Below are 23,625 nucleotides of genomic sequence, written 5' to 3' on the forward strand. Positions count from 1 at the left end.
AATATCACTCTTCAGCCATGCATGCAGTTGCCACGGAGACTGCTGCGGATAGTTTGCTATGGGCCAGGTCCCCTGCACTGCTGGCGTGTTGTCACCACAGGAACGTTTTGGTTTTTTTTGCTTTTAAACTGGAGGGGTAAAGCCTAAAAGCATCTGCTCAGAGCAGAGGAGAAGGGTTAGATGTTTGTGAAGTTCCATAACTTTTGTCTCCAATTTAACCTTAAACTAGGAACTACAGATTGTACCCGCTCTACATACACACCTCTTTACATTTATGAAAGTAGGAATGCAGTTGTAAAGCTGCATACTGTTTTTTTCCCCCCCTAAAACACACATGTATGAAGCCCCTAACCCAGCCGGGTCAGATGTCATGACAGCACACCTGGAGCAGTTCACGTCCGACTACCTTTATTTGTCAGGCGACCCTCTGGTTTCTCATCTTCAACGTAAGGTTAACAACTGATTACCCATGATGCAGTAACAGTTTAGCCCTCTTTGATCTCCGTTAGCCCCAGTGATGATTTGTAGTTGTGGATTTGACGGACCAGTTTAAAGGGCCCCCCGCCCCGCCCCCCAACCACCACCCAGAGCTGCCCGTTGCCAGAGGCCACAGTAACCGAGAGGGTCGACAAGTGACATGTGCAGAAAACAAACATTAAACTTTAACAGGCTGGAACTCTCTCCGGGCTGCTGCTGCTGCTTAGGTAACACGAATCTGTTGTTAGCAGTTACACAAACACATATATAGTATGGTGCAGGTCCAAAACTACAGATTTATACTGCGTGTACACACTAATACACACGTGTACATGCTTTCTGTCTCTAACACAGAAGCATAGGATCACAGAGTCGGTTATGACTTTAACCCAGGTAACCCATTAATGACTAGACACATAAGCAAGTCTAGTCTTCTTATTAACCACAGCATGAAAAACCTGATATGTGTGTAAGACAACAAAACCAAAAGCTTGGATTGTATACAAATTTTATTCTCGTTTGTTTTTAAAAAGCACAATTTTTGATTTTGATATGAATAGGGGCTACATTTAATCAAATTTGGAACATTTACAGAAATTCAAAACTTCATTCTTGATTTTTTTTTTTTTTAAGTTGATTGCTTCACGAATCAAAATTGAACAAAAACAAAATAATAGCTTATGAACTGTACAATCAAATCTCAAGGTAAGGTAAGGTGAAAGGCGACTTGAGAGTAGATGATGTTGGTGTCTCGGTGCGACAGTTTCAGAAACGTTTGAGCTGGTGTGTACTGGAGGACCAGATAGAGCCGGTCAGAGACCTTCGTTACATGTCAGTCCCCTTCTCTTTCTTTGTTTCCTGTCAATCTCTCCTGTGCTGTCTAATAAAGGCAAAAACCCCAAAATAATTTTTTTTTTTTTTTAAATGAAAAACATTTGAGCTTATGTCTCTGTAAAGCATAATGTTAGCATGTCTTTTTCCAGCAGGATACCAGCACAGGAATTTCGTCAAACATTTCAATAATTGGGTTAAAGCTTGCTATGAAAGAAGAAGAAAAAAAAGAAGCCTTGTCAGCACATATCTTTTGTTTGAACTCAAAGAACCAAAAGGGGCGGAAGTAGACTGTATGGGCGGGAAATTACAAAAAAAAATAAAAATAAAAATGATATGACCTCTAGCTACAAATAAATACCACAGATAGAAAATATAACAAAATATTTTGCTTAAAGTCAGGTGTAATTACAAACATAAATACTTGATTATTTCTTCTAGTGATTATAAAGGCAGTACAGTGAATAACAAAGACGCTATGGTGCCTATTGGTGACCAGGAGTCTGGAGGAAGAAGAGTAAGAGTCTGGAGGACACTACCTTAATATCAGTCGTACACACACACACACACACACACACACACACACACACACACACACACACACACACACACACACACACACACACACACACACACACACACACACACACACACACACACACACACACACACACACACACGTATAAATGCATCCACTCAGTCTCCATTCATAACGATCTAACAGCTAAAAACACACACTCTCATTCTCCAGACTCCGTCCTCTCTTCCCTTCAGGCTGAGCAGGTCCCAAGTCTCTCTTCTCTTTCCATTCACTAGCATATTCACAAATAATGTACAATTTGGAGGTGGGTATGGCTTCACTCTGAGCGTTTCTGTGGACGACAAGAAAACAAAACAAATTTTCATTATAAGACCATCTCAGACACTTTTAACACTTCTTTTACTGAACAATATAAATCTATCGAAACCTTTGGAGAGGTTGAATAACTGCCCTACCGCAGGAAAAGTTATTTCTTTAAAAAGGGGCAAAGGGGCATAATCTCTTTTAAATCACTTCTTAAAACACATTTTTATAGATTGGCTTTTATGTGATGTCGTCGTTTTATTGGTTCATTTTCATTTGGTCTTGGTATTTTATCTTATATTTGTTTACTATATTTTACCATTATCACTTGATTTTATTTATTTCATTATTTTATTATTTATTTATTTTATTATTTTATTTGTTTATTTGATTGTCACTTGTTATTTCATTTTGTTTCTTATGCACTGTCTTGCTGGCTGGTCTGTCAAAGCACTTTGTAAACCTTGTTTTTAAAAGGTGCTATATAAATAAAGTTATTATTATTATTATTATATTCACGCTGAGATTCACATGCACTCACATGCACTTAAAGCAAACGCGCAGCCAGACCGGTTTTGTAAACTTACTTTTAACGTTATTGCCTGGCTATTTTCACACCTGAGAATTATTACCCATTACTCCGACCGAACTTAGACAGGCTTTGTAGTTTATGTCCAACCTACGTCTTCCTGCGGCCATAAATAAATGATAGAGCAACAAATGTGAATGCATCTGTGCCTGAAAATAGACCCCAACAAATGCACTATTTACTCCTGTTTGAGTGATGTATTCAAAAAACTACAGTGCCCTGCTGTTTAGGTAAATAACTAACAATTTTTTTTTTTGATTTTTTAAAAGCTTTTACAAAACATCCAACCTACCTATATTACCCAGCCTGAAAATTCACTGCACAGAGAATCGATGTGGTGTCTACTCACTTTTAATTTTAAATATTTACTTTTGTAGGAGTGAATAAGCTTAGAACTGAATGCTAAAAGAAAGGGAAAGGAACTCGGCACGTATTGAGAGACAGACTGATGCATTGTTTGTTTTGGTCTTTTGACAGGATTTGTTGATAAAAAGTAACATACAGAAATAGATTACCACCAGTATTATTCTTAAGGCTCGAGGCAAAAACACACTACAAACATGCCCGAGACCTATAAACCTATAAAGTCTAAAAAAAAGAACAATAACAAATCACTGGAGCGGCTCCTACCATCGCTCAGGGGTGTTTTTTGTGTCCAGTGTGGGAAGCTGGATGTCTGCTGGCAGGAGCACCTTCTGCTCTACAACCTCCACACCTTCAGGAAGGTCGAAGTTCTCCCCTCCCTCTGCGTCAGCGAGGAAATGCTCAGAGTCTGGGTCGTATTCATAGGAGTAGTAGGACACCTCTGCCATGGAGCCCTGCTCCTCTTCACCTGGAGAGATTGGTGGAGGGGAAGGAGAGCAATGGAGACGCATTAAACCAAATGAGAGTTGGTAGAGAGGCTTTGACAAGGTAGATACTGAATGTTTAATCACAATATCTGAATGAACAAGAACTTTAATGAGTTGCTGAAGTTTAAAGAAATCAGCGTCATGGAGACCTAAAGGTAATCCTTTGGAGTTTGTGCCCACTAAAAGGTTACGGAGCAAACATTTTACATATGGTTCTCTGTTTTGTCTGTTCTCGCACATGAGCACAACAACATTCATGCATTAAGTTGATCCGATACACAATCCTGCCAGTGGTTTCATACTATTCAACTGATCTCATGCAAAGAAACACAGCAATGCAGTAGGAAATAAGAAGAAGGCAGTTAACAGTAAACATGGATGTAAACTAGAGAGGTTTCAAACCTTATGCAGGTGTTTTATGAGGAAGTAAATACATTCAACACGTCTGTTAAACTCTTTAGGATACACACAATGCTTTCTGGTGATCAACACTGGATGTAAACACAACTTTTGTCAGCTTACAAGAAATCTCAAAGCGGCACTTTTACCATCTTGTACATCTGAAGCTCTTGCAGCAATACCCCCTCACAGACAGTAGGGGTCCCTCTCTGCTTAAAATGTTGTATTCTCACATAGCATGTTACCACAGACTCACTCTTTTTGGATAGGACAAATGTTTACTATGAATGTGTACTATGAGTCCATGATAATCACCTTTTTACACTTTTAAGTTCGAAGTGGAACACACTGAACTTTATGTTTAGGTCTAAACACACACACAAAGAATATGTAAACATTTGATCTCAAAGAGGGAATTTAAAAGCGACTAAAGCGCTTTCACATGAAGGAACGTTTCATCTCAAATGCAGCCTGCAGGCGTGTGTATCCGTTATTCTGTATGTTGTCCTCTGGTACAAGTTCACTAATAAGACAAGTCTGCACAGGGAGGCTAATTCCAGAGCTTCAGCTTCCTCCACCAGTACCAGTGGAAACAGTCGGCTCCTTTTGGCACCAGCGCGCCTTCACCTATTACACTCTCAGTGCACTTAGCGGGCATGTCGTCAACATTCTAATGGTTTACAATGACAGTGTTTTTACAGTACTTATTCAATCTAATCACCCCTGGGTTATCAAAATCAAGGTGAGTGTGTGTGTGTGTGTCTGTGCGGGCGTATTCGCCTGTGTGAGCCTGCAATATGTGTGTGTGTGCATATATAGATATATATATATATGTGTGTGTGTGTGTGTGTGTGTGAGTGCATAACAGCATTCCTGTGGTGAGTGTGAAGCGTTAGCTTTTGTACTACAGAGACCTTTGACTGAGAGCAGCTTTTTGAGCAGCAGCTACCGGGAGCTGCAGGCTGGGAAACAAGTCAGTGCAGGCGTTTGCCACATCACACAGACACACAGACACACACACACACACACACACACACACACACACACACACACACACACACACACACACACACACACACACACACACACACACACACACACACACACACACACACACACACACACACACACACACACCTCAAACATTCCCATAGGAACACATATATTCACCACATGCAATCCACGCTCACACAGCATGCATGTAAAGTATGCACACTCCTGCAACTTGTGAATGACTTGCAGGGCCTTTTCATGTTTTTTGTTGCCAAATGCAACACAGCTACATCCTCCCCACCGCACGCAGCCAAACATCCTATCAGGAATTCTCTGGCTGCCTCTCGGGAAGTGGCAGCTGATCTGAAAGCTCATGGCGGAGCAACAATCAGGCCTGCAGTGTGAAACCTATCCACCTATTTATCACATCGATTGTAGACATGATGTGGTGGCGGGGGAATGTGCTGCATCACACACCACCTACGTATCTGCTTTCCTCTACTTTCTTCTCATCCTTTCTCTCTCTCTCTCTCTCTTTACCCTGCTCTTTTTTTCTTTCTCTTTCTTCTTTCATCTCGTCGGCCGCTCATCCCTCTTTAACTATCTTTCCCCCCCTGTCTCAGTTTTACATCCTCCCCCCTCCAAACCCTTTCATCTCTTTGTCTCTCACTCTTTCTTCCCCCTGCCCTTGTGAACTCCCTTTTTGGAACACAAAATTTACCAAAAATGTTGTATGCATATAACATATGTCATGCCTTTAGATCTCAACTCCTTACATTTACATTTAGCTGACAGAAGCCAAGATTGACTTTTAATGGATGCGGGATCACATTACATTCCTAGCTGTAGCATTCAGACAGCAGACAAGTAAAGAAGTAAAAGCAACTTTAGGCAGAAAATAAAGAGAGTGATTTTTGGAATGAAGGGAGAGTTGGAGCAAGAGAGAGGTGGATGTAAGTTAATGCAAAGCTGTGTATATTTTTGGAGAGGTGTGGTAGATGGAGTTACCTGTGTGTACAGGAGCTGAGGGCTGCTCAGTTTCCTGGTTTGCTATTGGTTGCCTGTCCTCCACCGTGGTCTCCACTGGAAATACAAACACATACAAACACACACGTTAGATCATTCACATTTACATGGCCGCCACAGCACTTTAAGAAAAACAACTAGTAATGAATTCAACAGAGTTTCAGTGTTGCATAATCTAAATACTGCCCAGAAGCGTTATCCACCCCACTGAGCAACACTTCTTGGCAAAACAATGATGTACACTCAGTCCCAACAGAAGCCTGCATTAAAATCTTTCCAAAAATAGCAGGGGCCAAACTACGGCCAGAGGGGCCGTGTGTGTGGAAACAAATTGTATCTTTTTCCTTTTCTAAACAGGGAAATGGTGGCAGGAATGTCCCCCGCGCAACCATACACAAACAAACAAACGTCGAGGAGCTCTAAAAAAAAAAAAAAAAAAAAAAAAAAAAAATACGATTCTTTTGATAATCTACAGCATGAACCACTTGGCACAAACTGAGGGCTTTTCCCAACCAAAGTTTTGTCTATGTCTTTTCCCCAATCTGCTCCACAACATGAAGGCTCCTTTGTTGTTGGGCTGCGCGTCGGAAAGGAATGTGACAAGGATTTCAAAGGGCTGGACAAAAGCACTCTGTCATTTGGAGAGAGCCCTGTAATACAGCAGAGAGCGAAAGAGGGTGGGGGGGGGGAGAGAGGGAGGCGGGTAGCTCTCCTCAGAAAACTCATCCAGTAATCAGCTCAACACCTGAACAGCTGTTTCTACAGCTTAGATCACAGCACACACACACACACACACACACACACACACACACAGATGAGCACAGACACACTTGCACGTGCGAACCGACACATAGGGATGCGTGCACAATGGACATGTGGACACACACACACACACACACACACACACACACACACACACACACACACACACACACACACACACACACACACACACACACACACACAGAGAGAGAGTGAGTTACGTCCAAGCCAACTGACTGTATCCAATAACTCATACAGACACATACTTGTTTCTTCCAAAGGGAGGAAAAGTTCTGGGACATACTGTCAACGTCTGAGTTACAGCCCACCTATTGTATAAATGAACAGCACACAGTTGATATGAGATGCTCTTGGATGCAAACAGCAAGATGTGACTGTGGCTGTTTCAAAATAAAGTGAAACGCAGACATTTAAGCAATCATTTCCATCCAAGTCCAGTAGCATTAGCACGATAATCAGGCTGAATTGCCTTTATTGTTTCCCTTCATTCTTTCCACCACATGTTTTCTTCATGTTAGCCAATTTCTTGTTTTGTTTTCTCTGACAAATTAGCAGCTGCTGCATTGGATGCTGGGAGCAGTTAACATTTTTCACATTGATTAAAGAAATATGTAGATAAGAGTTGTTTCTGTTCACGGATTTACAACTGACGAGTCAATCTTATCAACACCGTCGCTACTTTCCACGAATGAAGCTAGCAGGTAGTTAGCTAACTATGTAAAAAGATGACGCCCACTTCTTAATCCTGCCTACTAAACTCTGATTGGTCGATCTTTCTCCAACCGGAGGACCAATTCAAACAGTTGAACAAATCTGAGATGTGGGTGGAGATTTAGAGGCCTGGCTTAGAGGCCTGGCACCATGTGCAAGCAGCAGCATGAGTGGATTATGGAGCCTTGGAAGGTCAGATGATGTGCGAGGAGAGAGCTCTTACTTTGAGGACACTGGGACAGCGGAACCTGCTTGATGCGCGTCCCATTTCGACAGGCGAACACCTCCATCTGACACTGGTTCTGGTAGAGCTGGCCGTCCGACCCACAAACTGGCTCCCCGTCGTAGCCGCAGTCCCTGTAGCAAGTACAACGTTCAAACTGCTCCTCCTCCAGACAGCCAAACACGTTGTTGCATTGGTTCGCCTGCACAAAACCTGCAAAAGAAAAAAAATAAAGTTTTTAAGAGACTGATGGAAGTGGGGTGTCTCTGTGAATGATTAAGGGGCGTAGTATGAGTCTCACCTATCCACTGATTGGTTGAACTTTCCACCTCGTTGCACGTGGGTCCATCACACAGCTCCCGTGCCAGCGGACTGCTCTCGCTAACGTTGTAAAACCGGGTGGCCTCAAAAGCTGCATGAAAAGCACAGACCCACACCAGCACGTTTACACATCCACACAAGCAAAACAATGATGAGGATTAACATAACTAGGTCATAAACTTAATAGGAAAATATCCAATTTCCATAAAAGATATGCCACTTCATAAATCATGGTGAGCTTATAAGTTTCTCTGCTTTTTAACTCTTTAAAGTGCCCTACTGGAGAGCCATGGTAGCCGACTGGTTAAAGCGAATTCCATTTAACTGTAATTTCCCGGGCCAGTTGAGTCCAGCCTTGGGACCTTTGTTGCATGTCATCCCCATTTCTACACTGTCCTTAGTCAAATAAAGGCGAAAATGCCTAAAAAAAATTTTTTTTAAATAAAAAATAAAGTTTAAAATAATCATCGGATGCACACCTGGTTCATAGTAGTCATAGATTTTGACCGGAACAGGTGCTGTCTTGCCCACAATGTACTCCCTGATAGCCTGAAAGGCCACACATGTCATACACTGGCTGGGGATCTAAGAAGGGGGGACAAACACAGAAAAATAAAAAAATTACAAAAACATCCAGAAACATGTGCAAATGTAGAGCAATGCAAATATGCATACTAATACACTTTTACACACACACCCTGTGCAAACACTGCCGAGTAACCCTCTCCTCATCCACCATCTCCAAACATACAGTATTCTTTGAAATGAGCTCTGACCGACACAACATTGAGGAATTTTGAATTAAACTCACCTCATCAAAGTAGAACAATACTTTTCTTCCACTCAGCTCATATCTCTTCAGACCCACTCGCTTGTCCATCAGCAGCTGTTGAGTACGACACAAGAAAATCAGGCTCAGTAAGTAGAAAAACACACAACACAGTTGGACTCAATAATGTCTGCGTAGAGACAGACTTGAAGATTATGACCTAGTTTAGTGTTGGAATTTGTTCAGACGTTTTGTAGCGTATGTGTGTGTTTTTATGTCCTTGGTTTAGTGGAAATATCTTTTTAAATACTTCCTTATCCTCTCAGTTGCTTCTAGCATTACCCTGTATCCTCGTAACCTTACCATCTTAACCACCTAAACTTTGACATGTTACACGGCAACATCCTGTTTAAAAATATCAGTTTCACAAGACCATTAATGCATACAAATTATAAAATGAGCCAAATATATCTCTCTAACATGGATTTTATCTATCAGGATAAAGTAAACGCTCTCACTGATGCTGAAAATACTTTAGGCTGTAGCTGATTTAGAGTACAAAAGGACCATTTATGCACAAAAAGCACATGGCTTATAGTTAAGCCGACTGGACATTTGATTCCAACATTAATGGACAACTAGTAGTCACGGACATGGACAATAGTAATCAGCACCACAACGGACTGGACAGCTCCGTCTCATGCTAACCAGGGTCCATTGTTCACTGAGAGTAAATATATCACAAAAATCCTGGATTGATTAAGGCGGCGCTTCCAGCTAGTATTTGAATGTGCTCTGTGGGCCACAACTGGAATTCAAACCATATGTACTGGCCCATGACATGACTGCAGGGTGATAAAATGTACAGGTTACCAATCATGGAAATGCCTTCATTAGTTTTAAACAACAAAGGAATCATAGCTTTCCTCTGAGATCACCTGATCCGTGTTTTATACTTAAGAGAGTTCCTGGTATTTTGTTAAAATTGTGGATGAATGTATAGTTGGGTCAAACATGCATGACCTTTTTCTAGTAAATATGAGTGTATGAATGAGTAATGGGGAAGCTGTTTACTGCAAATTTTGAGTGTGTGCATAGAGGGCGAGCAGAGTCAGTTCCCCCCACGGGGCGATTTTTCATTCTGTCAAAGGTGGCAGCCTTTGGACAGCAGGGGTTTATGAGGTGCTCAGCCTGAGCTGGCGCCACCGAGACACACACACACGCACACACACACACACACACACACACACTACTCAACTGGCCTCTCTGTTTACGAAAGCATTGTCTGTCTATCTAGCAACTAAACATTGCCAACGAACTCCCTTAGCTCCACTGTTCTACCCACAGTGTGTTCTGGATCGTTAAACAAAGCTCATTATATTGGGTGATAAGAGGCAATGGCTGCGGTAGCTCCCCAGTCAGTCACCCGACATCATTCATGGCTACAGCTTTTCATGAAAGCAACTAGACATGACTGCAGAAGCCAAGCTTGCCACCATAAATTGAGGAATGTAAGTGGCAGTCGGGCAGGCAGCAGTAAAACTCCAAGAGAGGCCAGCAGGGGTGTAAACTGAGCTTGTTAGCCACTACAACTTTGGATCAGCCTCAACTGACACACTCACAGGAGTATACGTGTGTATGTATGTGTGCGTGTGCGTGTGTGTGTGTGTGTGTGTGTGTGTGTGTGTGTGTGTGTGTGTGTGTGTTTAACATCTCCCCAGGTAGCAAGAGAGGTGACTCTTTTAGAGGTGGAAAGCCTGCAGACTGAGGCCCTATAACTGTCTGGTAATGAGGGACAGGCCTCTGATGGATGGCCGGGGAGCTGACCTGGATTCAGCCCTTAAATTAATCATGTCTTTCTCTCGCTCTTCATGAGCAGAACCATTCCTCAAATCATTCATCCTACGTCTGTTACTCCGTTAATCCAGGCGTCTGTTTTTTACACTATATCTGGTCTCTTCCCTCTGTCCTTTGCAAACTATTCAAAGTCTGTACCTCACAAGGCCCAAAGAGGTGTGTGTGTGTTTGGCCCAGAGAGGCCCGTTGACCTTTGACCCGGAGACATTGTAACTCTACGGGGTCTGAGCCGGCTGGTCTTTCTCTTATCATACCCCAAGAAAACACCATAAAAAGGACCCTCACCTTAATGACCTTTCCCTTTCCTATGACACACACGAACCCATGGAGACACACGTGTTTAACACGCAGCACTAAGAGGGGCAATGGAGACGATGTAGATCATGTCAGGTACTTCTTGACGCACACACACTCTCCACTGTACCGCTGTAAAAACATCCATATATCTAAATGATGTATGCTTATGCGAGTATGTCAAAGGGTGCGTCATGTGTGGGTGTGCACATGTGGGCCTTGGGTTTGCAAAGGAGTCTGCAAAGGAAGCCGGAGGATGCCGATGAATTCCATGACATACTGCTTTTTTCGTCAAATGGCCTCCAGATGTGGACGCATCTGTCTCTCTTTCCACCTGCCTTTCAGTTTGGGCACTTACCTGGCTACTTCCGCCGCCTGTCTGACAATCTGTGAGACACTTAAATCTTGAAATATTCATGTGATTACATACCCTCTCTAGACTTTCAACGTCTGCTCGGAAACCGGAAAGCATGGGAACATCTATGACGGCCATGTTGGACGATCCTGAGTGGAGCCACCTACGTAGAGAGTTTAGGGGTCAGGATGAAAGTTATTAGAAGCAGAGCTGTTAATTTTTGTGCGACGCCAGCTTCTTTGCTTGTATGAAGTTTGTTTGTTCTACCTGGCACAAACTTCTAAGGAGATGTGGAAGTCCATTTTGTCCTGGTGGGCGGCTGGGTCTTCGTCATCGATTGGCGCCCGCCGCTTCCGGTTAAGCTCAGAGCGGTTGTCATCACGGCTCCGGGGGCGCGAGGAAGGATGACGGGAAGACGAGGAGGAGGAGGAGGAGGAGGAGGAGGAGGAGGGGGCTGCAGGTGTCGCTCCTGAAAAGGCTCTTTCAGGTCCACCTTGAGCTGGAAGGCTGGTTTGGCCACTGGGTCAGGTAGGTTGTAAGACACATCGATCTACAGACACACAGAGAGCAGCGGGAGGGTTTTTAGGAAAGACATCCATCACTTTAAAAGGACTGGCCAATGCCTGCTGAATGGACGTCTACTTTTACTGTCTTGTTGTTGTTTTGTGGTTTGAAATCCCTGTATTGTAAAGTGACTTTAGCCATGCTAGTGGTCTGGCTCTAGGGATGGCCCAGTTGGTCTGTTGTTCGGTCTGTTGGTTCACCATTTTGGTCCAAACTTAATTATTGCAACAAATGCTTAAATTGCCATGAAATGCCAGAAAGTTATTGTCCCCAGAGGATGAAGCCTATTGACTTTTCCTTTGGCATCACCAGCGGGTTGACAATTTGAGCTTTAGTGAAATGTCTCAACAACAACATTCATGGTGCCCACAGGTGCCCTAAACATAGCCCCACAGAGCCTGGAGCATGGCTGGAGAGTCAGTCGTTAAGTTAATATTTCCCTTTGTGATTAGGACATTAGGTCTTGAGCTAGTACACCCAATTATCCACCCTATTGGTTGCAGCTTTACTTTTTTATATAAGGATATGACTAATGGCAAGCAGAGGCCTTGTAAGGTCACGAGACACATACTGTGTGTCAAATCAGCTGATAATTTGTCATAATATCTGCTATCAAAGCAGGTTTTAATTTGTTGGCTAAAAAAAAAAAAAAAAGAATGTATGAAGAAACAAAAATTATAACTTTTGGCATCATCATTTGGAAATTCACTTATTATGGAGTTAAAATATTAAAGACCTCTGGCCTTGAAAAGACTAGCAAGAATAAACAACAAATCATATTCACTTGACGCAAGACATGCTTTCAGTAAACTACTATTCAGCCTGAGGACAACTCACCACTCTGACGCACTTCCTAATTTCACTGAAGATTATTATTCACAGAATTGTACACATTCTAAATAAATCATCCAGTCTTATTTGAGACCTTTGCAAAGATAATAAGTAATAATCCTAAAGCAAAGGATACATATTCATCACATCCAGTATGTCTACAAACACACACCAAAGAAAACACACACACACACAGGCAGGTCTCTTTGATTGCCCCACTCTTGTATTTCATTAGAGCCCAGGTGCTGCTGGCCTCAGGGGCTGTCAGAGGGCTGTGTTGACGCACGGAGAGGTGCGGATGGAGGGAAAGTAGAGAGGGTGAGAGGTGTGAAGAAAGAAATTGTGTGTGTGTGTGTGTGTGTGTGTGTGTGTGTGTGTGTGTGTGTGTGTGTGTGTGTGTGTGTGTGTGTGTGTGTGTGTGTGTGTGTGTGTGTGTGTGTGTGTGTGTGTGTGTGTGTGTGTGAGAAACCTGCTGAGGAGAACGAGTTGGAAGACGTTTCAGGCGCTGCACAGCAGAACACAACATCCGCTGCTGTACCTGGCTCTGCCTCAGTCAAATCAAGTCATATCTCACATGCAGGTTTTTTTTTTTTAACAAAACGGGATTGTAAACACATTTGATAGCCTGTGCTTTTTCAGTCATGCTTTGTTTGGTTTTAAAGCCGAGGAAAGTTTAAACACATGTGATAAGAGGAGAGGACAAAATACCGTCCAACAAATAGGAAGAACAATGATTCTGTTTATGAAAGAGGTTTTTGTTTGTCAGTGACAAGGTAGGAGCTAAACGGCACCCCGTCCAGGGGACCACAGCACTCAACAGGAACGATCAACACATTCCAAAACAACCGGCTAAACTCTACCAGATTACTCCAATTTAAGGGAGGAATTTAGGCATTATGGGACGACTGTACCGGCAAATTCTTCTTGCTGTGAGCCGATGAAGTAAGCCGAGCATTACGGATCCCTTTTGGACGATGTTCAAGAGGGCAAATGTTTCTGTTTTTGTGAGCGTATGTGTTGTGTGTGCTATAATACCTGCATGAGACAGCAGCCCTCTCCTTTAGCGCTGACAAAAAGGCCCGTGGGGATACTGGGAATCTGAAAAAAAAAAAAGAAAGAGAGAGACAGGAGAAAAAAAGAGAAACAAAGAGAGTCAGAGGGGGCAGGGAGAGGTGAATGAGTCATTTATCAAGTGGATGAATGCTGTAGGCTGCTGCACTGCCACTAGTGGTTCCCTGGCTACTAACCAGCAGGCTTTAATTGCCCCCAATTAAGCTGACACCACTAATCATGGGGGAACATGCCCGGCAGAGAGAACTTACTGCACTCTCACCTGAACCACTCTGGCTGTCTGTTGGAGCACTTTACACACACAGACAGACAGACAGACAGACACACACACACACACACACGCGCACGCATGCACGCACTGATCTGACGCCACAGTGCCCTGGTCAAGGTGGTGCGTGCCCACACTGTTAAATTTGTAATGCGTTGGGCAAACAGGCCAATAAAACACAGTTATAAAATCAACAGACCAACAAGGTGCTTCTGGGAAACCCCGGTGCAGTTAAGCCTGGTTTGGTTTGGCAGTGCGAAAAGGTCCTGGCTACTAAACAGCCGGACATAGAAAGAGAGATTAATGTTTAATGCCAGAGAGCGGCTCTGGTACATAGTTGCTCGTCAATCAGTACAATAAAGAGGGAAAAGTTTCTACATTGCATTTTTAAGCGCTGGGGTTTTTCTAACGCTGCCTCTGAAGTGTTGGCAATCATTAGTAGAGTTGACGACTAATGCTGAGCAGTAAAGCAAATTGATTGTCGTGGCTCATCTGCACAAGAAGAGCAGTGATCCCTTCTGCCTTAAAAAAATAAATTCAGTGTTTCCATGGATGTGGTTACCTTGGCACTCTGAAGGAGTTTCTGGTTGTCCCTGTTGAGTTCAAAGGTCTCCTGGAAGTCGAGGTTGGTGGAGGCCAGGGAGATTGTGAGGTTGACCCCTCCTACGTAGGACAGGATGGCATACTCTGACAGAGCCTGCAGAGCCACACACGTGTCCTGCACAGGGTTGAAGAAAGAAAACGATTTAAAACTTGAGTTTTGGGATCAATAAATTACATTTTATCTTTAATAGCAACAGCAAAACTTTCAGTGACATCAGAGAGTTGTGACTTAAACACTAACTGCTGCGTTATCAAAAAAGAGCAAACTGGAATTATTCGTTTTTTAACAGAAAAAAAACCCGGTTTCATTTGATTAGGTCTTGGAATAATGTCGTTAGAAGAGGCTGAACCAGAGGACAAAAGAAGCCAGACAAAAAGGGCCTACCTGTGTGGAAGAGAAGCCACCCAGGGCATTCCTCTGCTGGGAGAGCCATTTGACCACAGGCAGGGCCGAAGGCACATCCCCCAGGAGGGTGTAGGTCAGAAGACCATATGCTGTCATCTCCACCTCTGCTGACACCACTGGGAACAAACGAGAATTAGATGCTTATTTTGGATTCTGCATTTTATTTTGGGGGAATCGGACAATATCAGATCTGTGTGGTTGGCGAAGGGGGTGTGGTGATAAGTATACCTGACTGAGAGAGGCCATCGCTGAAGCCCATGAAAGTGTCCTCATCTGTCATGGTGCTGCCAGTCAGACTCCAGTGTGTGAGTCCATCTATGAAGACAAACATAGTGAGATAAAGACAGACAGAGAGAGAGAGAGAGAGAGTACAGGGAGGGCATCCTGTATCATATGACTCATTGTATCAATATCCTAACTGTCTCAATCTTTCAGCAGCTATGCAACCAAGCCCTGTGCAGTCATCGTACGTAGGGAATAAAATCATTGTGATCAAGAAAGAGCGTCCTGCTAAACTCTCTCAAATCTGCTAAAACTGTCAGTAAGTTTCAGTCAAGAGGAAAAGAACGAGAAGGCCAAAGGAAACCAACATGGAGATAAGAAACAGAGGGGGAAAGGGAGTGGTGAATTGAACTACTGCTGCAGCTTCTTTCAGTCACTTCTGTCCTATATGTTCTGTAAGCAGCCTTAACACAGGAGGCTTTAACTGTAAACCTGTAATGATGGACTGGAAATGCTGTAGCAAAGATGCAAAGTAATAAACTATATATTTCTACATTTCAATATATTCTCACTGTAACTTTTTCAGTGACCTACTGGCTGTGTTTCTGACCTTGTGTGATGGCCATGTGGTTGAGGCGGCGCAGGGCCAGAGGGGCGTAAGGGCTGCGTAGCAGAGCCAAGGCATACGCAGACAGGGCCGTGGTGTACGGGTCATCGGCAGAGTAGGTGTTGCTCTCCAGGAAATCCTTTGCTTTGGCCACTGCCACCTTCTCTTCCTGGACCAGACAGGACAGAACATAGGACAAACACAAATGAACAATAGCTTACATTAGGGGGCAGAGGTTGACTTTTTAAAGGTTGGAATTTTTGTTAGAATTTTCTGAATCTATTTTGTAGCCTATTTAGCAAGTAAATGTACATTTATGTATATTTCTTCTCCAACTGGTGATTACCGATTGTTTAAAGCTGTAAATGTGTCTGTCAAAACGCTGTAAGTAAACTGTTTGAGTTATATTTTAGTTAAAGTGATACAGCAACATTCAATACTGAACTTACAGTTCGCTATAATATGGAGGCAATCAACTATATAAATACATTATTTAGGATTTTTGACCGTGGTGTTGATGGGAGCTGTCCTGCAATACAACACACGTGAAATAAAGACTCTCTGCTGACAAAGCAGAAAATTGTCAATGGTGGTGTCATGGCTCTACCGACAGTTTACATTGAACAATAAAAGTGACACAATAGTTTGTACTCAGTGTTTGTGAAGCTTTCATCTTTAAAATTGTTAAGAATGGAAAAGTACAATGATTTCCTGCATAATAACTTTCAAAAATATGCCCTCTACACACACACACATCTGCACATACAAAATACACATTAACACAAACACAAATCTTAGTCACCATCATCATCTTTCTGTTGAACTATTTAGAGGCTGCACTCTCCAAACTCACAACCGCCTCCTCTACTCAGGTGCAGTTATTGAATAAACATTCATTTTGGCCATTAAAAAGTTGAGAGTTGACTTTCATCTCATGCAGATGTGACCTTCCCTCTCATCCCTGAGATGATAGGCCTCCAGAGCTACTCACTCTAATTGCCGCAGTCATCTTTTAATTAAGTGAAATTGGAGGGGGGTTGAAGGTTCTGCTTTGATGTGAAGGATGAGTTTTTCAGTTTTTATCAGTTGTAAAAGGGCAGACTCTCAGACTCTAACCCTTTTGGAATAGATAGCAGAGGAGGAGAGACAGATGGATGGATGGAAGCCAGCGGGAGGAAATGGTAAATAAAGAGTCGACTATGTGGACAAATGGAGAGCAAAGAGAAAAACAATCGGAGGTACAGCGGCTTTCATTTTGCCAGAGTATGCAATACATGCCGAGGAGGATTACACCATAATGATGTTGTAACTCTTCCCTTTCTCATGTCTTTAAGTGATTAGTGAGAGAGTAAAGAAAAAGCAAGCCAAAAATCAGAGAGAAAAGTAGGGCAACAAGTCAAAAAACGCAGAAAGGAGACAGGGAGGAATGCAACCGAGGTGTCTTTCACGGAACTTAATTGTCTCTGCCCGTCAGACCAAATCTTTTGATGTGGTCCAAAAAGTGATTAGATATTAGATTAGCAGCACTGGGGCATGACAAATATGAGAAGGCTGACTGCCAGCACATCCATCTTCACAAATATCAGGAATGCAGTGATACGTCCATACACGAACTGTACGAAAATATACAGCAGGCTGGTAGGAAGAGTAAGTGGGACAGGTGGTGCACCGGTTAAAAGATGTTTAAGCAACTGACATCATTAATATATTTTTACACCAATGCATCTGCTGTAGGTGACCAGATCATGCAAACTGGAACATTTACATTTTTTAGTTTTTTTTTTACAGGGATGTTAAAGTAAGAGTGGAACTGCTTTTCTGTTGGGCTGCTTACCTCTGTGGTTATTCCGGTCTCCAGGAGAGCTGCTACCACATAAGCTGTTAGTGAGATCTTCCCATGGATCCCTCCCTGTGGACAAAACACACATTAGATTTGAGTTAATTTCACCTCCATAATGTGAACGTTACAGAATTCTGAGAAATATTTTACCCAATAAATCATTCCTTTAAATCATGTAAATTCTGGGGAACCTACAGGGTTGAAGTTTTATTTAAAAAATGACATTTTTAACCCCACCAAGACACAAGACACAAGCCTACCTGCAGGTCTTTGTTGAGGATGCGTCCCATGGCGGGGAAGGAGCCGTCATCTCGCTGATGTTTGATGAGCCAGGACTTGGCGGCGCGAAGCTCCTCGGGGTCAATGAAGATGAAACCCCGAGACTGAGCAAAGGACTTCAGCACAAAAGCTGTCAACCTAGAGGAAAAAAGAGATGGAGGTGGAGGGCCGAGACAGTTAAAGACAGGTGGGGGGAGGAGGAGATAAGAGAGGAGATATATCTTAAGAGCCTTTGAAACATGTGCTGACAAATCCACAAAAAAAAGAGTTTGACTGCAATCATTTTTTTCAACAGAGTGTGAAGTTTCCCAACCAGTTACACTCTTTCAATCTTTCAACAGATGAGGAGGGGGGGCTGATAGAGAAGACTGTAGATGGAGGGATGTTTTTGTCAAAGATAGATGCAGAAATCACTGATCTGTACAGACAGATCTGAGGAAATGGAAAAAAGAAAGGAAGCGAGTGGTGCAGAACGGTGTGGCGGGGCTTGATCACCACTACAGGATGCGGCAGATGTTCTCTCCAGAATGTGAAAGCTCACACGGCCCAATCAAGTATCTTTCTGCTTGTATGTTGGAGTTTCCCCCGAAAGCATTCCGCGTCTTACACAAACAGGGATCCCAGAGACGAGGGTTGTGAATGTGGCTGGCCTGGGAGTGCAACTGGAAGTTTATGAGTGGTGGTTTTAGTGGGCCACGGTGGAGAAGGACCAGGGGAACCACGGGGAAAAGGCCAAGGTCAGGCCTGGGGGACACGGCTGAGCTAATAAACACACACTCATCCATAAACAACAGACCTCCCGGCAGTGGTTCAAAAAATGAAGTCTTTGGCCAACAAACTCCTCAGTGACAGCGAGACATTCCATTACAGCGCCCCTCTGACCACAACCGACTTATAGGATGAGGCGAGCAGAGACACACAAGATGGAAATGAGGAAATAAACAAACTAGTGCTCTGGTTTCTAGTAGTGTTCACAGCTCATCAGTGAGAGCACAATCCAAGAAAGAGCATCGGGGGAGATGAGAAGGTAAAAACGAGCTTTGCTCTCATAAAGAGAAACACTAAATCTTCCCTGCCTGGAACATGGATGTTATTCCTCCCTGGAGAAAAAACTAGGGATGAAGCCACAAGCCTGTTGGAATTTTTATAATGTTAAGTAATACTGTGTCAATGGCTTTAAATGTCCGCTCCCAGGGAAAGGTGCTAGAGAGTGTAAATATGATTTAGTTTTAGGAAGGAAGAAAGGAAGCACTAGACATTCTCACTTCCTCCACTTGGCCCGTGGTTGGGGTCAACCTCTCCAGATTCTCCCCGTTATTTTTTCCTTCTTCTGTTTTCTAACTTCCAAATTCCCTCTCTGAGCTACCCCTTATCCAGCTCCATACTTCAAAGGGTAGATCTGAAGGCAAATAGAAGACAATACATGGGTGTGCTCCAATGATAAAGCCTAGTTTGATAAGCTTAATGGGGAATGTTATGACTTGGACTAGGAGAAATGGTTTCCCCGACTCCTGTTTAAGTGTGGTTGCCTTCAACTATGTTGCTGGTGTGCTGTTTTAGAGAGCATCCAGAGGGTCTATCACTTAAACTGAGAATAAACTGGATGGTTTCAACAGGGATTAGGGGTAGCTGCCCTGAGCTGGTTGCTACTATTGCAACCAAAGTGGGAAAATAAACCAAGAAACCAGAAATCTGTTAGCAATTGTCTGCCTGTGGCTGTTCAAGACTCATTTATAATTCGGTGGATATGTCTATATTTTCAACTCCAATGATTACTTTTGCAGGCTGTCTGTAGATTATAGCTTTGTGACAAGCCTTCTTAATGTTTGTTGATCATAGATGGCTTTATTTTTTTACAAATACACACCAGGCTCTATAGCAAAAAAAAAAGAGACAGAAACGATGGCTTGCCAGTTTGGCACAGGACTTGAAATATATATCGGGGTTAATACAGCGGAGTATATCAGTTCTTTCGATCTCTGGTATTCAGCCCCCCAACCCTTCTAACGCTGTCAGATCAGTCTTTGGGCAGACACAAATGCCATGCCAGCCTCAACATGTAGAGCCAATGACTGAGAATGTCAGAGAAAATGAAAAAAAAAAAAGACGAACTGCCCCACTCTTAGAGACAATTATAAAAGGAGGGAGCCCACTTTTGAAAAGTTTGTTTAGCTGGGACTTCAGCTTTCTCTGTTATCTAAAATGGAAGAACATATGGACAATTGAGCTTCCTTTGTTAGGAATGTATTTTCAAATAGGGCTGCGAGAGAGTTGAGGGGTTGTAGAGAGTTGTACTATCATATTTGTAGAAGAAACATTACAAAATCAAAATGGGGTGACTTTATATCTCAAGGTTAAGGTTCAAACTAAGGTTATGATCAGTTAAATGGGCTTCAGCTGGGGTCAGTGGTTACGGAATTATTGTATTTCTGTGTTTACAACAGTTCTCATTTGGCTCAGCATGAAAAGTATCCGGGGGTTAAAAACATATTGCCAGCGCCATCGTTCCATCGTTCCTAGTCTCCGTCTCTCTGCCTCGGAATTACATGGAGTCAGTGAACTTTCAGCCCACTCTGTGCAGTGTTAACAGCCTTGGAACAGGAGATGGCCAGCCCTGCACACCAAACCATCACTGCCAGCCATCATCATTATGTCCAATCTTTTCATTAGATCCTGTCCATTTCCACTCAGATACATTTTTACAAGCTGGAATACATAAACACTGCATTACGGGTGCTTTTAAGCATGCAGTAAATCCACTGCTCTACCCTTGAACTCTGGAACCAAAGCAAGAGCTGGGCTTGTTTTGGATGCAAACATGTTGTTGATGGATTCATAAAGTGTCTGATGAAGGGTTAACCGAAGGTTCAGCATTTAAGTTGCGCCCGCCACAACCCACAGTCGTTACCCTGGCTGCCAAAGAAAACTCCAAACCGCTGCTTGTTACATCCTCATATCCTCTCACAGTCATCACAGGAAGAGTTCAAGGTTTCAAAGAGCAGTTTAATGTTGCCAATTACACCCAGGTAGTGAGTCATTAAGAGGCATGCTCCGCTTCTGTTTGCTAGGCCACGTTAAAAAATAAAAAAGCTAAAGAGCCATTTGGTGAAGTGGCTCCAGAACAACTTATAACTGTTTCTCCGATAGGTCGTCTGCTAGGTCAAAGCAGCATGGGTCCACTCCTTCCACTCGCTCCAGTGCCACGGATATGAACCCTGATTAACTGCAAACAAATCCTGACAGCTTCGCCTGCCTCAGGGATCCAATTATGCCGTTTGTTTATGATTCTCTGTCGTTTATGTAACCTGCTGTTTTCACAGCGTTAGCTCTATTAAATATCATAATACCCACCTCAGCTCATAAATCAACCTGAGGTATGCACACTGTGCGTGGGCCCATTGAGAGCATTGAATTCAGTTTTATAAATATCATGAGATGGCTCTGCCTGCCAGCCTGACCCCGAGGTAGTGTAAACCTGAAATAAACACTCTGAAGAAAAACTAACCAGCGATTTAAACACATCAACAGGAATAGATTAATTTGAGCACTGAGAATCTGATAAAAACTTCATTGCTTTGGCCAGCAAGCAAGGTCCCAGATAAAGCTGAAGAATGTGGCTACAGCTAAGCATTGGCTGGTATGAGTTGTGTAAACCTTGACGGCTACACCTACAACGACTTACCACATACTGCCAGAGGAATCCCTTTCTCCAAAGGCACTGTAGGATCCATCCTGCCGTTTGTAGGTCAGCTGTCTCTGGTAGCCTGGAGAAGAATAAAGAATGGGGGAGGTGGAAGGAGAGCACGTTCATCAAGAATAGTTCCTCAAAGTTAGTAAGAAACTACAAAAATGATTTACATACATTTTCTCCATACATCACGGCAGATGCTTTATTTAAAAAAAGTCTGTTACCACTGCAACTGCTCGCAAAGCATTTCATAGGATTCTCACATACTGTATGTGATGTACACTCACTGCAGGAGGTGAGTTCATCAAAGAAGATTAAACAGATAGTAAATTGTATTCAGAAAGTGTCAGCGTGTTAAGTAGGGGTATTTCTTTCCTCGTGTGATCTTTGAAGTTCAGGCAGGAAACGAGAAGCAACGAGGTGAGACTGAACTCGGGGCTAAATCTTACAGGTGGTGTAAAGACAAGTTAAAGCACCACTTCATCATTGTAGCATTTCCTGACCCTGAAATGCTCTTTCGACATTTGTTCAGTATTTTGTGCAGTGAACATAAATCCAACAACGTTGTGATAAATATGGAAATAGTAGTACGTTAGGTCGTGTTCTTTATACAAGCCAGCAGCTGAATTCTTACTTTCAATGATGCACAACCGACACATATTTGGATTCTTCTGGGAACATGAGGCTCTGTACACATTTTTTAAATTCCTCTGAGTCACAACTCATTTACTGTACATCCATCTGCAGTATAGCCTGTCTCTGATAAAGTATGCTAGAAAAGGTATAGGAGGGTGAAGTGAAGAAAAACAGAGGAGTAGGAGAAAAGTTTGCTGTGGGTAACTCTGAATAACAACAACCAGCTTCATGTTCCGATCCATGATCCAAAGTATTGAGTGCCAGCCAGGATTCTCTGTTGAGAAATCAACAGCTCCACGAAGAAAAAAAAACATTATCCAAGGTAAACCTGAATCCAAAAGTTTCCAGAAAACCTTAAAACAGTGGTCAACTTGCCAACAATTAGACCCAATTCCTTCTGCTCAGCATTAAGTCACTTTTGCCCAAAGTGGAGCCAGAAAGGATTTAATTGTTGAGATTTATGATACACTCTAAGAGCTTAATTGATGAATTTGTTTTCCTCTGCTTAAATAGCTGCTCGCTAATTGGAGGTAGGTCTGCGGGATTTGAGAATGAAGCGGGTAAGGATGGTAAATGGTAAATGGACTCGTAGTTGTATGGCGCTTTTCTCAGTCATAGGCTAAGAGGTAAAGATAGTTATTTCAAAAGCTTAGTCAGGGGCTCATCATTTCAAGGGTGCAACATGTTATGAAAACCAGCATGCGCTCTGATTGCAGTATATTTACCTTGCAGCAGGTAGTCAGTTGCTTCATTCTCAACCGCGGGGCTGAGCTGCCTGGTCTTCTGCAGGTACTTGAGAACAAAGACGTTGGGGGCAAAGTGGATCATGTTCTGCTCCCCACATCCGAAGGGCAGACGCAACAGCTTGTCCAGGTTGTTAAGAGTCGGCCCCATCACATCACCTGATACAGGAGCACACAAACACGTATAAAACACGCATGTAGGCTTTTCTGATCTGTACTTAAAGGCTTTAGAGATGTAGATGGGATGTAGTATAATGGAAGTAGTAGATACAGTATGTGAATGTTTCTTACACGGAATTATACGTTTATTTGTATGCAGGCATTAAAAGAAGTTTACCAATCATAAATGCGGTGGCTCTCTCAGATCCAGGCACCATGTTGTGTGGGACCCCCAGAGTGAAGGCCTCGTTGTGGTTCTCATCAGAGTCTTCCTTCCTCCAGATCTTAAACTCCCCAACTGATCCCCAGCCTGTTGAGAAGCCTATGTGACGCACCTGGATGGACAAACAAATTAGTATTTTTGTTATTAATTGTAAAGATAAAT

The 23,625-nt window shown here is 42.9% G+C and overlaps 1 protein-coding gene across 1 annotated transcript in view; it reads right to left on the reverse strand.

Annotated features, from left to right (window-relative positions):
- Positions 1-1,898: 1,898 nt before the first annotated feature.
- Positions 1,899-23,625, reverse strand: part of cpamd8 (C3 and PZP like alpha-2-macroglobulin domain containing 8) — a 41,385-nt gene continuing 19,658 nt past the window's right edge. The window contains 20 exon segments of the mRNA XM_054602791.1: positions 1,899-2,180; positions 3,372-3,573; positions 5,993-6,067; positions 7,728-7,940; positions 8,029-8,139; positions 8,528-8,633; positions 8,860-8,934; positions 11,399-11,486; positions 11,591-11,751; positions 11,754-11,873; positions 13,754-13,816; positions 14,620-14,775; positions 15,046-15,182; positions 15,295-15,381; positions 15,899-16,064; positions 17,730-17,804; positions 17,996-18,152; positions 21,697-21,778; positions 23,064-23,240; positions 23,419-23,575. Of these exon segments, the coding sequence (XP_054458766.1) occupies position 2,180; positions 3,372-3,573; positions 5,993-6,067; positions 7,728-7,940; positions 8,029-8,139; positions 8,528-8,633; positions 8,860-8,934; positions 11,399-11,486; positions 11,591-11,751; positions 11,754-11,873; positions 13,754-13,816; positions 14,620-14,775; positions 15,046-15,182; positions 15,295-15,381; positions 15,899-16,064; positions 17,730-17,804; positions 17,996-18,152; positions 21,697-21,778; positions 23,064-23,240; positions 23,419-23,575 (2,409 nt within the window). The 3' untranslated portion in view covers positions 1,899-2,179.

The sequence above is a fragment of the Anoplopoma fimbria genome, chromosome 8 (assembly GCF_027596085.1).
Source record: "Anoplopoma fimbria isolate UVic2021 breed Golden Eagle Sablefish chromosome 8, Afim_UVic_2022, whole genome shotgun sequence".
NCBI lineage: Eukaryota > Metazoa > Chordata > Actinopteri > Perciformes > Anoplopomatidae > Anoplopoma > Anoplopoma fimbria.